The 16624-nt window shown below is 39.6% G+C and overlaps 1 protein-coding gene across 1 annotated transcript in view; it reads left to right on the top strand.

Annotated features, from left to right (window-relative positions):
• tmeff2a (transmembrane protein with EGF-like and two follistatin-like domains 2a) overlaps positions 1 to 16624 on the top strand; it is a 144324-nt gene that overhangs the window by 71387 nt on the left and 56313 nt on the right. The window contains exon 4 of the mRNA XM_051959146.1: positions 2564 to 2590. Within this exon, the coding sequence (XP_051815106.1) occupies positions 2564 to 2590 (27 nt within the window). The remainder of the gene's footprint in view (positions 1 to 2563; positions 2591 to 16624) is intronic.

Below are 16624 nucleotides of genomic sequence, written 5' to 3'. Positions count from 1 at the left end.
TCCACGCAGGAGCAAACCACTAATTGCATCCCCCTTCTCAGTTCAGTTAGCTGCACTGTAAAGCTGCTTTCAGCTCCTGATGCTAATGTTGTCCCAAGACCCTGACACCACCTTCAAAAATACCATCTGCACCCAGACTCTGTCTAGAATCAGGCTGCTGGTAGTCAGGAGGGTTGCAGTGCTGACTCATCCCCAAAATCAAGCTGTAAAAATATATATTGCACTTTTTATGGACACTGATTTATATCCATAAATTTCGGATTATTTGACTTATTTTAAACCTACTGCGTGTTGAATTGTTTTCTGGTGATAGCATTTTTCACTGTACTGATGGCAGCTTTTGTTTGCAGAATAAAGTGACAACTGTGGGGAAAATTGATGCAGTCTATTTGTTGCTTTCAGACCCATTTTTGTCCATCAGTGTGTTCAGACCCTCCATTTTTTTTAACAGGAGAAGGATTGCAACAGTCATAGCTATCCCACACAGTGCATTACACACTGCCCATCCAAAATATGACATGATTTCACCAAACGTGTAAGTGATCTCCAACCACGATCATCCAAGAGTTTGTCCTGACCGCATTTGTTCCTCGTGGAGGATGGTTCACCTCTATCCTACCAGGTTTTCATAAGGCGCTGGATGGTTCTGGACCTGATTTTAGAAGTTTCAACGATCTCCGTAGTTGTTTTCTTTCATTGATTCAGACCAATAATTTGACCCTTCTGAAACAGATTAACATCCTTTCCACAACCAGAGGATATGTCTTCCAACACGGCTGTTTTAGAAATAAAAAGCTCCTCATTGCATCAAGTTGGGTTAACCCTCCTGTTGTAATTATTTACAGGCACTCAAAATATTGTTTCCTTGTCTGAAAAAAAAATCTCAAAATTCATCAAAAAAGTTCCTCAAATTTACGAAAATTTGCAAAACCTTCAGGAAGAAAATTCCAATGATTCCTTAAAAGTTTATCTTAAAAGTTTTCTGTCAAAAAAGATCCCCCAAATTTGGCAAGAAAATTCTTGTCAATATATTTTTTTAAAATGTTCCAAAAAATCCTAAAAATATCTAAAGTGATTACATATATATATCAATTAAACTTCTGCTATTTTCTTTAAGAACATTCACAGAAAAACCAACCAAAATCCAGCGAAATTCACTGGACTTTGGTTGATTTTTACGTGAATATTCTTAAGAAACATTTTTTACGTTTCTTTTTTTCCACCAAAAAGTGTTCAAAGATTTCCCAAAAATGTTGAAAATGTGGGCATCAGAAGTTTCACTGTGAAAAAAAAAAAAATATATATATATATATATATATATTTTTTTTTTACACATTTTCAAACTTTAAACCGGGTCAATTTTGACCCGCAGGACGACACGACGGTTAAATAAGTTGTTGCAGCTGAAACATATTCATCACCGCAGTAATTATCCAATGGAAGGCTCTTACCTATTTTTGTTTAGTTACATCCAGGTGGTGACTTTTTTTTTGGACAGGCAGTGCACATTATTTATCCCTATCCCAATTCTGCACATAGGGGCTTGGACCCAATCCCCAGGGCATGAGCACGATGCGGTCACTTAAATGTTAGTTATGTGAATTATTCAGCTTGTCATCAAAATGAATATCAGTAGCCAAAAGATTGTATATTTGCAAGTATTTTTTCTTTCCATTTGGAGACAGTCTCACAGTATTGATTATATTCAGACTTTAACTGTTTGCTTTTAGACTTAGGTTCCCCTGACACATCTAACCGTCTGCTGCACCGACCTCCGAGAATCAACACCATGCAGACATGTTTTTATCCCATAAAAAATGTATTCTATTGATCCAAACCTTATGTCCTGAAAGTATCAGTTTCAGCCTGCTGGTCAGACTCCATGTGTTCTCGCCCCACTATAAAACCTTCTTATTAAACCCTTCTCACATGGGTATTCATATGGAGCTGAGGCATTATCCCCTCCAGTCCTCAGAGGGCCTGCATGCGTCTATTCTCTTGCTCTGTGCATTTTAGCAGATCACTTTATGCGGCAGCTCAAGTTACACTGAGCTTCCAAGTGCTCGTGAGTATCGCTTTCACAGCTGTATTGTTGAACAGTTCAGTAAGCCCAGTGTGTTTGAGGGAGCTTTACATAGATTCAGCGGGGAAAGCCATGGAGAAGGATTCACTGACACACAAACACATTTGCAACTGTGGCTTCCCACTGCAGGGTCCACGGTTGAAGGTTTTAGCATCAATGTTCTGCTGCAGAATGGGGAAGATGCAGGGTGCTCAAAGCCTCAGCGCATCCTCCATCTCACTCTCATCTTTCTCTCTGTTTCTTCCTGCTTTTTCTCTTCATAAGGCAGTATCACTTTGTGCACCATCTTTAGAGAAATCTCCTATCGCTCAAACACATCCAGAAGCTCACAAAGTGTGCGTTTCTGGTGTGCGCACACAATCACAAGCAGACATTCAAAATGGCCCAGACACACAGTTACATATGCAGACGCACGCTTATTCAGCTAATGTCTGTGGCTGTGCAAGCCTCTGGTTAATAACTGTTTGTTCTGCTTTGCAGATGCCGGCTCAGGATCAGGAGATGATGGTAAGATTACTCACCTCTTCCTCGAATTCCACATGCGCAGCTTTTCAATATGCTTTCTCTTTTTTGTCTTTTTCTTTTTTTATGTTTCCACTGTCTTCCACCACTGAAAATATGTTGCTTTTTTGTTTGGTTGTTTTTTTTTTTGTAATAAACAGACATGGTGGACTGGAAGACTAAAAAGTTGAGTTCACTTAGAAAGAATTGTAGCTCTAGCTCTAGAATAGAAACTTTGTGGAACAAAGAAACAGGTTTGACTTGAACATACTTTGTATTGTAAGTATCGGTTAAGTATCGAAAGCATCAGGTTATGTTATGCTGAGTTTTGTGAAATATATTAGTTGGACAAGTTTTAATGTATTTCATTGTTTTATTTAAAGCTACTCTAATAATAAATATTTTTACATTGTCAGTCAGTCACATGACTACTTGCCAAATGAAAAAGGTCACTTGTATTGCTGAACCTACGAAGCGTTGCTGTTTTGGTTCATGCTCCCTCATACTGTATGTCACTGTTATCCACAGCAGGCAGACAAAACAACAACTGGCCGATAGACATAGGGGAGCATTTAAGAGTTAAAGAGCCAGATATTTGCCTGAGAAAAGGCAGATGCAAAGAGGAATGAACTGACAGAAACACAACTCCAAATAAATATTAATTTTACTCCTGACAGACACGCAAAGAGGCAATTGTTAAAAAATTACTGACTGTTAAACTTAAAACACACACAGTCTTTGCTGTTTCATTGGTGTTTTACCTGTTTCCTCGAGTAGAAGTACAAATGTAACAGCCTTTATAGTAAACAAAGAACTCATGAATTCCTTTTCATAGACGGTTGTAACTAGTTTTGTGAGTTTAGCTTAACGATTAGTTTTCCATACAGTGTAGGAAATGTTGAGTCCAACTTTCCAAAGACAAAAAGCTTTCTAGAGATGAAAGTATTCACTTGGACTTGACGTGCTTTCCTCAGACCCCTTTTCTTGGGGCATGTTGACATTAAATGGTTAACATGGGAACAACAATGCATAAATATGAAATAAATAGCTTCTTTTTCTTTAACATACACTATTGTTCAAAAGTTTGGGGTCACTTAGAAATGTCCTTATTTTTTAAGACTTTTTTTTTTTTAGATATTATTAATGTGATAAATGACTATTCTACTCAGAAACGTCTAATTTTTAATGGAATATCTAGATGGGGGTACAGAGGAACATTTCCAGCAACCATAACTCCTGTGTTCTAATGCTACATTGTGTTAGCTAATGGTGTTGAAAGGCTAATTGATGATTAGAAAACCCTTGTGCAATTATGTTAGCACATGAAATTAAAAATGTGAGTTTTCATGGAAAGCCTGAAACTGTCTGGGTGAGCCCAAACTTTTTTAGTGTAAATACATAGAAAGATGCAATACATAACGTTTTCTGACCTTTCATCTTTCATGTGAAGCTCACTTGTCAGTGCCAACATACCTCTTATTATCTCACAAGCTTTTCAAGTGGTCTTTGCTTGCAGTTGCTGCACTGAATGATTTGCGAATTTGGCAGAAAAGTTTAATTGCAAAATAAATGCCTTATTTCATGAGGTTATTTTGCAATTCCTTGAGTATATCCACTTGAAGTCAACTCCAAAAATGAGTCAATCCCCAGAGACTCCCCATGCTGAATCATTCCAATGTACAGCAGAAAGAAACATGTTTACTGCTGGGTACAAAAATGCATGCAGCATTAATGACCACATGTCTTCTGATTTTTGGTCTCAAACTGATTAATTTGACTAAGCTTTTTTGTGTTGTTTTGTTTTCATTTCATGTTGTTGCTGCACAATTGTTATTTCAATAAAATAGCAATGCTTGCTGCTTATGCTAGTTGATAAGATAATAGGACATGTGCAGTGAAAGGGAGTGAAAACTTTGTGAGAGTTTGTCTGATGGAAAGGCGCTTAGAGCTGTGAATGACTTTTTATGAATAACTTTTGTGTAAGTAACTGATCATGCAAAGTCTGCAGCTGATTAATAGCGTGTCTCTCAGCTAACACTCTCATTTGTTGCCTAATTGACTAACAAGACACCGACATGAGCACAGACAATACACAGGCAGCAGTCAAGCTCATCTGTCAGTGCATGTTTGAACGCATGCATATATTTGCGCTCGCCCATCTCCATCCTGCCTTATGTTTACCCATGCAGTGCCTTCATTAATTCCCACACATGGAGCTTCTCCAAGCCTACTGTATATGAGAGGGAGAGATTGAAAAAGAGATTAGTCCTCACCAAAAAGTAGATGGCAGACAGACGGACGAACCAGCGGAAATGAAACTGGTGCTAGGTCAACCAGAGAGCAGGATAGAGGGAGAGAAGGATAGGGTGAGGGGGGTTGACAAAGAAATAGCCTGGGGAAAGTCGCAGAATAGATAACGGAACAGAGGAAACAGACGGAGACTGATTCAAAGATTGAGGAAGAAGGAGGGCAGGCAGCGATTAGAAGAAGGAGTGAGGAGGAACAAAGTGAAATACACAATTTATATGTACACTACCAGTCAAAAATTTGGAGTCACCCAGGCAGTTTCATGTTTTCTATGAAAACGCACACTGTAATTCATGTGCTAGCACAATTGCGCACTGGTTTTCTAATCATCAATGAGCCTTTCAACACCATTAGCTAACACAATGTAGCATTAGAACACAGGAGTGATGGTTGATGGAAATGTTCCTCTGTACCCCTATGGAGATATTCCATTAAAAATTAGTTGTTTCCAGCTAGAATAGTCATTTACCACATTAACCATGCCTAGACTGTATTTCTGATTGATTTAATGTTATCTTCATTGAAAAAAAGATTTTCTTTCAACAATGACATTTTTAAGTGACCCAAACTTTTAAACAGTGGTTTATAAGTCCACCAAACACAACATTTGCATACATAGAAGGATGCATACAGTCAACTTGCATTGTGATTTTTACATGTATTGTGAAGTCTGACATGAGCATTAACGACATGCTTTGTCTGTAGTACCCTGGATGCTGGCTCTGCCTCTGTACTCTGTTGTATAGTGGACAAAAATTACACTTCCTGGGGCTGTTTTCCAGCATTTTCTTGTGAGACATGAGGATAATAGCTGTAGAGGAACTAAGCATTCACAGAGTCTTGCTCCCATTAAGGATCTCTGTGCTTTGCAAGAGCAAAAACTCCAAAGAAGAGGACATAGTCGACAAAACCAAAGACAAATAAAATTCTTATAAGATTAAAGGGCAATAAAGGAGGAAAAAAACCAAAGCTGTAATTACAGGCATGGCAGACCTGTCGCACTTTGGATTCAACGACAAATTGCATGAGTAAGACTAGAACATTATTTTTGTATGAAATAGAATGTGTTTGCCGACTAATTTAATGTTAGCATCCTAACCCAGTGTTAATCTGAGGGGAAAGGAACATTTCATACTACATTAGCTTGTGGGCTTACATAAGAAATAGGCTTTGTTCACAATAGTGCATCCATTTTTACAGGTCAGGTTGCAGATTAATGTTAGCCTGCGGTTCTGTTACATGGGTTAATCCTTATCTTAAAAGCATTTTCTCTTGTAATGTTAATAGATAAATGTTATGTTTGAATGCGATCAAATCTGATTTGTCTGCTCATGTGCAAGCGAAGCAGCCAAACAGGGTTCTGTTCTGGCGTAATAACAGTCTGACCTTATTTTTTTCTCTCCTTATATGCTGAGTTTTCTTTGTGTCTCCATTCCGTCTACATGGATTATCAACCGCTGCTGACTTTTTGTGCTTTGGTGATGCCAAATATCATGTGTGTTGTCACTAAAAGCACATTTTACTTTTTTTTTCTCACAGGAACCATGTTGTAGAATGAGTCAGCTGAAAACATTAAAAGTACACAAAACCACCAAATCATGAAGCAGATTTTTAATGTGAGTGAGTCATGTTAGTCTGCAATTCATAGGACTCTATTATTCTGAAGAAGTGCATGAGTTTTATCTTACAGTGTTACAGCAGAAACACCATACCTGAGCTCACAAAATGTCAACAGATGCTATATAAGAATACATTTGATCTCTGGTGAACTTTAGGAATCATTAGAGAAATAAGAAAAGACACCAGACATGTTTCATTTGTCCTTCAGAAGAGGATTTTACTGAGATTTTAATTCTTAATATAGTACAACACCATTTGCACTATACTACAGTTAGAATTCTAGTCAAGTTCCTGCTTTGTCATGAAAAACAAGAGTTACACAACAGAAATGACAGTGGAGCATCAGTCAGAGAAAAGGTGAAGAGTTTAGTGCCACTGTGCACATTAAAATAGACCATTGTCCTCTAAAAAAAAAGCAAGTGAGGGAGGTTATTTTTCTGGATCTCCCCATGAAAGCTCATTATGAATGCTCACCTTCTGAGACCTCTGGGTGGTTTCAAGTAGAAGCTTGAGAATTCTCCTTATGCTCAAACTGCCAGATAAATTTGACGAATCGATCATTCGGGAGGAAAAAGAGACAATTAAGGAAAAATAGCTCAGGGCGGAGAGGGTATTTGTGCAGTAGAGGCGTGAGAGGGGAAAGACGAGGGCAAGGACAAGAGGAGGAGGAACACAAACACAGCCTATAAAGATAGAATCATAGCAGAGGTCAAAATAGATGGAGAGATACAGTAGAAGAGATGGAGGGAGAGGAGGAGGGGATCTGGCAGAGGTGGAAGAAGCTGCTGGTGTTTTATGAGCGGGAGAGAAGGTTAAAGCAAGTGGTTGTAAAAGGCGGGTTGGACTTCTATTGAAGGAGGCAGCAACGAAGAGGCATCCCGGTGAAAATCAAATATATTTTAATGGCTGCTGATAAATCTACACACATAAAACTTGGCTCAGTCAGGAAGTTGCCGGTTTCATTGGCTTTATATGTGTGAATGTGGGTGCTTGTGTGAGTGCAGAGCAGACATGCAAGCATGGGTGCATTCATCCTTGTGCTTGTGTCCTCTTGTGGTTTTTTTTTCTTTGATCTGATAAGTGAGAACACAAGTCAACTGTGCAGGGAGATGCCCTTTGGACATGAGTGTAGTCACATGGCCCCTTTAGTCAGAATCAGACATTTGTCTAAATCAAATTGCACAGAAAATTGAATTGCACTCACATGATCATAGAAGAGCAAAAGACAGCCGAAGCCTCAAACCTAAAAGATTTCTGTGCGTCTCAACAAGCGTATTTTTAAAGCAGACAGTCAGATTATTTAGACACACAGACAAATCTGTAAAGCTGTAATGGCCATTTGTTAGAATGCCAAGAGAGATAAAAGTTGAGAGAGTAAATCAGTTAGACTTTGTGACAGAACATCAAAATAATGAACTGGAATGATTTAAAAAAGAATGCAATCTTTAATTTTTTGATCGAAGCAGTTATTGAAGCCATCATGGGTTTCAGCAAGCTTCTTTCAGACTGAAAAATCTCAACAGCTTTTGGATTGATAGACATGAAATTTTGTGCAGGCAGTGGCTGATCAAGAGACAGGCAGAGATCAGATAGAGGCTATTGCTGCCACAGAACAAATACAGCACACCGCTTACTGAAAAGTTTCTGTGAGATAATTGTAAGTGGAGGATGTCTGTTCCACAATACTGTGCAGCTGGAAGGAGCGGTAAGATTCTCACTTCAACTGACAGGAGGTGGTGGCAAGAAAGGGTCCATGATAATACTTCCTTGTTGATCTCTTGAAAGGTTAAGAGAAAACAATGTTCTGCAACAGGAGGATGTCATGATACCAAAGATCTGCCAAGCTGGTCCGCTGGAAATCTGTGACAGTAAGTTCAGTACCAAAAGCATAGATCAGCTACCCTTAAAAAGTTTAGGGTCACTTAGAAAAGTCCTTATTTTTGAAAGAAAAGCATTTTTTTAATGACGATAACAGTAAATTAATCAGAAATACAGTCTAGACATTGTCAATGTGGTAAATGACTATTCTAGCTGGAATATATGTGCATAGAGGTACAGAGGAACATTTCCAGCAACCATCACTCCTGTGTTCTAATGCTACATTGTGTTAGCTAATGGTGTTGAAAGGCTAAATGATGATTAGAAAACCCTTGTGCAGTTATGTTAGCACATGAATAAAAGTGCGAGTTTTCATGGAAAACATGAAATTGCCTGGGAGACCCCAAACTTTTGAACGGTAGTGTACTGTATATCAAAGTAAACTCTTGTCTTTAACACACAAACACACTGTATTTTGTTTTGACGGACGGACCAGTAATGACAGAAGCCTGCTAGCATTTAATTTACCGCATCAATTATGCTAACATTGCAGTATGTTGTGATGACATGTTGAAATGCTTAGTAGCACCATTTTTATGCTAACCTTCAGTTGTCTGTAGGTAGCGGCAGATGGTTCCCCTATGAGCCAAAGTTTCTTCCGGTTAAAAGGGAGTTTTTTTCTAGCCACTGTCACCTTAGGGCTTGCTCTGGGGATTCAGGCACGAGTTCTGTGAAGCATCTTGAGACAATCCGAATTGTAATTGGAGCTATATAGATAAAATTGAATTGAAATGAATTGAACCCTGATTGTCTGATTTAAATGCAAAATACCTTTGATGTGGGTGTGGGATTTTTCTTTTACAGTCACTGTGAACCTGCCACTGTCACTCTACATGTTGCTGTTTAACGCCCAGTGTCTCCAGTACCTATATCTTTTGTTGATACCTACAGTACTAAAGAAAAGCAAATACTGTCAAGTTTTCATGATTTTTGCCATTGACTTGGTCTCAAAGAAGCAGTTTTTGCTGCAGAATCTGTGCACACTGGTCACCAACACTGCATGAACAGGTGCCAGTTTGCAGCCCAGTCACTGTGAATCACTGATCTATCTGACATCAGATCCACTCAAGTTTTACCCATTTCAGATGTTATCATACTATTAAATGGCACATCATTCCCAAACATATGGGCCAGTGGAGAGCTCATCCACCTTCTAGTAGGCTCAGCAGGCCCTTATCGCCTCATTTAATGGGGCTCTGTTATCACCTCATTTAATGCTGATGGAGCTGCAGTTTTGCACTTACAAAGCGGAACACAAGTTCACTTTTGGATGTTGGAGGGACTTTGGTTCATTATTAGAATAGTGTTTTTTGGGTTAAGTGTCATTTTGACTTTCATTTCACTCACTGCTTTTCATTAATTTCATTTAGTCAGTGTTTGGTGAAATTTAGACACTAAAACTACTCAGTTGGCTTTAGAAAAGGATCGTGGTTTGGGTTAAACGGATACAGGGTGGTTCCCTGTATCCGTGCATTTTTCACATGACTGCAAACGGTCACCAGCATTATCAGCGTTACTTCTGTTTAGTGATAATGCACCTTGTATCCCTGAAGGTAGAGGAGGTCCCTATTGGACCATATGTGTGGGAATGATGTGCGATTGTAATATAAAGGACTAATAATGCCCACATGGAAATTCATGCATAGGCACTCTGGGAAATACCACTTGAAAATAAGTCTACAGTCATAATATAGTAGTTTGGCAGTTCGAAAGTAATCACAATGCATTCCCCAGTGACCATGAATGTTTGTACATACAGTAATTTACTCCAATAACTGTTGAGAAATTTTAGATTTTAATTATCTCATAAAAGCACTTAAAGAAAATGTCAGTAGTTTCTTCCCTCTGAGGACAAAGACTAGAAAATGTAGGTTCAGTCCCTTCACTGAAAAGGTGAGCTGACAGACTGACCACCCACCACCATCCATAGAGCCATACTGCCTGGATAACAACCAGTTCATGGACTTGATCATGATATACTCTACCATTCAAAAATTTGGAGTCATTCAGACAATTTCATGTTTTCCATCAAAACTCACACTTTTATTCATGTGCTAACATAATTGCGCACTGGTTTTCTAATCATCAATGAGCCTTTCAACACCATTAGCGAACATAATGTAGCATTAGAACACAGGAGTGATGGTTGATGGAAATGTTCCTCTGTACCCCTATGGAGATATCCCATGAAAAATCAGCCGTTTTCAGCTAGAATAGGCCTTTGCATTGTCTAGACTGTATTTCTGATTAATTTAATGTTATCCTCACTGACATAAATTGCTTTTCTTTCAAAAATAAGGATATTTCTAAGAGACCCCAAACTTTTGATTGGTAGTGTATATCTAACACATCTCAATATGAAGAATCCAGCTTGTGAAAATGTTAGTTTGCCAACCAGTAATTTTAATTATTCACTATCTTTTTAAAACACCCAAATGTACTCTGTGTGGGCTTTCTTCATGGCTTTTTTAATTCAATATTAAATATCTCCTTTTAGAGAAATCCTCAAGTAGACCTATAATTAGTCCCCTGCAGAACCAGCTAGAACACTGGTTAGGAATCAGCGGGTCTCTGCTGCCTCAGGTCCCGAAGTCAAAGATTTAAGCTCAGTCATGCTCTGTGGGCTACTGGCATTGAAGTGACCTGATTCCACTGCCGTTTCGAGGGTAACTCTTATCTAAATTAAGTGCTTTGTCAAGGTCAAAACAGTGTCCCGTAACTTGTCAGAGCCATTTTTCTATTTGAATGGTAAGAAACGACTCCATTATGAGTCCTTAGCGGCAGGCTGAGAACGTCAGGACTGTCTACAGTCTAATTACCAGTATTTATGGGGCATTCTTCTAAGTATCTCTTTCAATCTTTTCTCCTACCTGATTTCCTTTGTGTGTGCCTCTAATTATTCCCTGAGCTTTGTTTAAGCAGAGACTTTTTAAGTATTTGTCTGTCAGCACTGTTAAGATCAGCAAACACGATGCTGTTATTCCCCTATTATTTATGACACCGATATCAGCAGACAGATAACAATGTTAGATTTGTATTTCTTTGTATTCATATGCACATGCGCCACGCCCTGTCTCCACTCTTTGTTGAACATTTATTTTTCTGAGTGTTGACTAATGAAAAGATAAACACTGCACTTGGCCTAATTGAAATACAATAGCCTGATTGGGGTAATTAATCTAATGATCAGACCCACAACACTATGGATTTGCAAGCACTTCATTAATTTGAATTAAGGCAGAGGCGCCACTATAGTACAATTATGAATTCAATATCAATTGATCTTTCTTAGTCGATCTGCAGCAATGCACAACATGAGGCAGCACCCTGTACTTTATTATTGTATCGAATCCTCAGATAGTGTGGAGGAACATATCCAATCAAAATGTATGCAGGGATTCACAACGATGATCCAGCACAATGATGAGTAATATTGAGAATAATGAAGAATAATCTTTGCTTTACTGATGTTGTTTAATAGAATAGAATAGAACAGAACAGAGCGGTGAGGTGCTGAGGTAAAGCAGCCGGCTGACCTGTTGTTCCCCTGGTGATTGTTCCATCCACTCCTGCCTCTGCAGCCTCCACAGTGACGAGCTGCTGCCCCAGTCACACTGCTATTGCTATGGTAACCAAGTTAGAGGTTTAGGGAAGTGAGTAATCTAATCTTCCCACTTTGTGGCATAGCGATAAGGCTCACCACCGCCAGCCCACCCGCGTGCGCGCGCGTGTGTGTGTCTGTCCTATTCAGTTATTCTTTGCTACACATCTTACACACACACACACACACACACACACACACACGCACACACACACGCACACACACACACACACACACAAAACCTATCTAGCCAATATGTTCCACCCTAATAGGCAGGTGAAAGCCGAAGGGTAGATAGGCTTCCAGCCTTGTTGAAAAGTCTGAACCTTACTGAAGTTGACATTCTGCACCAATATCCTCAACATTAAAGCAACACTCTGTTTATTGCAGAGGTTTGGTGAATCGACTGCAAACAGAAAAGTCGTTTCAGCATTTTCTGCAAGTCATCATCGAGGTGATTGTTACATTTTACAGTAATGATGAGCTGAATACCAGACCACAGTCCTCTGACTGATTGGCCATATGTGTGTTGATGAAGCCTCTGGAAACAGTCGTGGGCACATTTAGTGATCATGGTGTGGATTGTTTCTTGTTATTTATTTTGTAAGGCAGCAGGTGTTGAGCATGCTCTGCTGGCAGAAAAATAACAGACTTAAAAGTGCACAGTGCATCAGAAAGCCCAGGCTTGTTTGTAACACAGTTCCACGTTGAATGATTAAAGTCCAATGTCAAAGTTTAATACCAGTGCACGCTTTAGTGTGTCCCCCGTGTAGCAAATCAGAAAGTAAGGCCTGGACTGGACGTTAAAGTGATATATGGGTGCATGCAGACCTGTAATATTTACTGTGGTCATGGTTGCTTAAAATTGTGAGTGCTGATGTGATGAAAAGCTAGCAGTGATAACAAAAGAAGTTGTGGATTGGTAAATTGTTTAGTGGAAAAGATTCCTTCGGCTAAAGTAATGCTATGATCATAGCAAGCACAGACTCGGTGTCAGTGACCTCATTGACTAACATTGGCTCCTTTTTTAAATCAAGTTTAACTCTGAAACCCTGACAGATGCACTTTGCATTCAAATTCACATCCGTTCGTCTTGTTGTATTGCTCTTTAAGTATTTATTGCAGTGAGGTGTAGCGCATATCTAATAATACTGCACGACTTGACCTTTTCGTCACTGTATTTGCTTGTCTGCCCGACAAAGTGTGGGTGATAAAAATATTCTTGAATTGACATCAGATTTAATCACAGTTACAGCTCTGCATCCATCTCCACACCCATTGCTTCAGCTGGACCTACTCAAACTCATTATTGCATAGATATGTTCATATAGGCACTGAGCAAATATTATTTTCCAGTTCTAAAGTCGTACTGTATCACACCATTGTGGTTCTGGTATTGCCAGATTCCAGATAACCTCCTCTACATAATTACTAAAAGATATCTTTACTGCCAGCATTTCATGGTGAAAAATGTAGAAATATATACTACCATTCAAAAGTTTGGAGTCGCTTAGAAATGCCCATATTTTTTGAAAGAAAAGCAATTTTTCAATGATGATAGCATTAAATGAATCAGAAATCCAGTCTAGACATTGTGATTGGGGTAGATGACTATTCTCACCGGAAATGGCTGATTTTTTAATGGAATATCTCCATAGGGGTACAGAGGAACATTTCCAGCAACCATCACTCCTGTGTTCTAATGCTACATTATGTTAGGTAATGGTGTTGAAAGGCTAATTGGTGATTAGAAAACCCTTGTGCAGTTATGTTAGCACATGAATAAAAGTGTGAGTTTTCATGGAAAACATGAAATTGTCTGAGTCACCCCAAACTTCTGAATGGTAGTGTAGCTATTTCATAATAAGTACTTTCTGCCTTATTGTAAAAGTCAACATTAAAAAGCCTAGAATTATTATCATATCAAGGCGAGTTCTTGCAATGGCAAGATAAGAGTTCCATGTAAAGGTAGTAAAATTACCCTGAAAACAAGCCCAGGACCCACAGGGACCCCATAAAGGAAAGAACAGATCATGTTAAATATTCCACTAAATGTATTTACAGATTTTGATAGTGACAAATGTGGTGCCAAATCCAATCAAACAGATGCTGGTCCCAGTGTGGGGCTGTTAATTCAGCCCTGGATAGAAGGATTGGGACAACATGTTGCATAATCAGACAACTTCTTTCTCACAGAGTGCATCACCTGAAAAGGAAGGGAGTTTGAGTTTATTGTAATGTACCTCAGGATAGTCCCCACATGTTAGAACAGGATCATCCTCGGGGCCTCCCAGAGCATACGTTCAGGCAGAGCACATAAGAAAGGTTTGGCTGATAATCTTTTATTTTGGCATGGGGATAACGACATAATCTGGAGAGAGAGGGATAGGATCTGTAAATGAGATAGAGGCAAAGACGTTAGATCCCTTCATCCACACACGTTCCCTCTCTCTCCTTTTCCATCTCTCACCTCCGCTGGTTTGCTTTTCCTCCGTCTCTCCATGGGAACGTATCCAATCATAGCACTCTGAAATTATTATTGAAATTTCCTCTGCCTGTGTGTGTGTGTTGGTGTGCGCAGCAGGGGCTCTAAATGAGATGAGTTGGAGTGGGGAGGCAGCAAGGTTCAGACAGTATCTGGCGTGTGAAGGGAATGTAAACGGCGAGTGGCAGCCACCGTGTGTCAGAGCTATCAGTGGAGGTGGGTGAAAAGTGGGACGGAGGCTGATGAGAATAGCAGGGTCACCTTTGGGCCAGCCCTCACTCTCACCGGCATCAGGGATTTTTATTGTCATATATTTTTTTTTTGCCATCCCTGAAAATAATGGAACAGGGCTGAGGAGGAGAGTGGCGCGGGGGGTGGAGAGAGATTGCCAACTGGAGGCCCGTGGAAAAGGAGGAATGGGCAGATATTGGGATAGTGAGATGGGAGGATTGGATTTTTTTTTCTGTAATGGCAAGATTTGACTGGGATTAGGAGAGGGAACGGGGGAATCAGATGGACGCTTTAGGAAAAGAATGCCAGCAGTGTATTGTGTGTGAGAGAGGGAGGTGTGTGGAAACTGTTGAGAGCTGCCCCGTCCAGTTGGAGTGTAAGCTCACAGTCAGCAGTTGCGAACATTCATGTCTGACTTGAGGAAAGGAGATTGTAAAAGTGCGCTTATAGCTGTAGTATTTCATAATGTCAAAACACACAATGGATAATAAAACAAATGACAGATTGTAACTCCATCATCCACAGAAACTTGGCGCACGATAGATCAGCTCGGTTATATTGTGCCATAACCATCTGCTGTATACGGTCTTACAGTGTTACTATCATGGCTGTAAAGACAGTACTCAGGGAAACAGATAGGATATCCCAGTTAAATGAAGCCTCATAATCCTTCATGCAGCAGCAGTGGCTCTCTTGGCTTCTCTGGGGGTTTGAGGTCATGCCTTCTTATGCAAGCCTTTGTAATAGTACAACAACAGCATCCTCAGTTTCCCTGGATTTAAAAATTCTGTCATTTTTTTAACATCATTGCTACTATTATGTCATTACCATCTCTGGATTGCAGTCGCCATGGTGATACACTTTTGAGTTTTTTATTTATTTATTTTTGCCTTTCCCTTTCTTGGTAAAAGATAGTGGCTCAATGGATGTTGTTGCTTTTAGAAGTTCTTCCTTCCCCCAGTTTTTTTTTTGTTCTTTTTTCCCCCCCCCACAAGTTGCAGTTTGGTCAAGTCCCAGATTTCTGTAATCACACCAGCTGTCATTTCCTTTGTCACCAGAAAGCCAGCACAGCTCATTAGAGAGCGCGAGAGCCTGGGTGATGCTAGCAAAGCAATTTGAGCTACAGAGATGCGTTGGCCTCAATTCCAGGTAGAAAGAAAGAAAGAAAGAAAGATCACAGTGCTGGTTTCTCTTGTGGGTCATTGTAGCGGGGAGAAGAACATTTTTTCATTTGCTTGAAGATAATTGCCGCAGTTATTATTCTGCTGATGCTCAGTTAAGCAGTAAACCAGAACAGGTCATTTTATATGGGACTTATATTCACAGCTAAGATTTAATATCTGCTGGACACCTTGTAGCTATTTGCTTGTGAGTGTTTTCTCTTATTGTTTTCGAAACCCATTATTAGAGTGAGCCATGATAACAAAGCAGAACAGTTACTGACTACATTTACAATGGGCTGTAATCAGGGATGCATACAACAGATACGCTCATTACTTATTAATTTGACTCGTCGTTTTCTTGATTAATTGGGTCAGTCAAATGTCAGAAAACAGTGACCCTCCGGTGGCTGTGCGTTTACATGTCTTGTTTATTTTGCCCGACAGTGCAAAACCCCAAAATAATTGACTTCACTCTCACGTGTGAGAAAGAAAAGCTTGAAACTAAGAATGTTCGGCTTTATTTTTTCTCTTTAAAAGGACATATATTCCCTTTAGACACCCGTTTCAGATGTTATCAGCCCATTAAATGGTTGTTATCATCGCAGATCTTCCCCATGCACAGCCAGTAGGGACCTCCTCCTCTTCTTAGTAGGCTCAGTAGGTGTTATCACCCCTTTTAATGGAGCTCGGTTATCACCTCATTTACCTCATTTTAACTACATTTCAACATTTTTCAGCATTTACAAGCCAATATT

This window comes from Acanthochromis polyacanthus, chromosome 14 (assembly GCF_021347895.1).
Source record: "Acanthochromis polyacanthus isolate Apoly-LR-REF ecotype Palm Island chromosome 14, KAUST_Apoly_ChrSc, whole genome shotgun sequence".
NCBI lineage: Eukaryota > Metazoa > Chordata > Actinopteri > Pomacentridae > Acanthochromis > Acanthochromis polyacanthus.
This window is presented reverse-complemented; position numbering and strand designations above follow the sequence as displayed.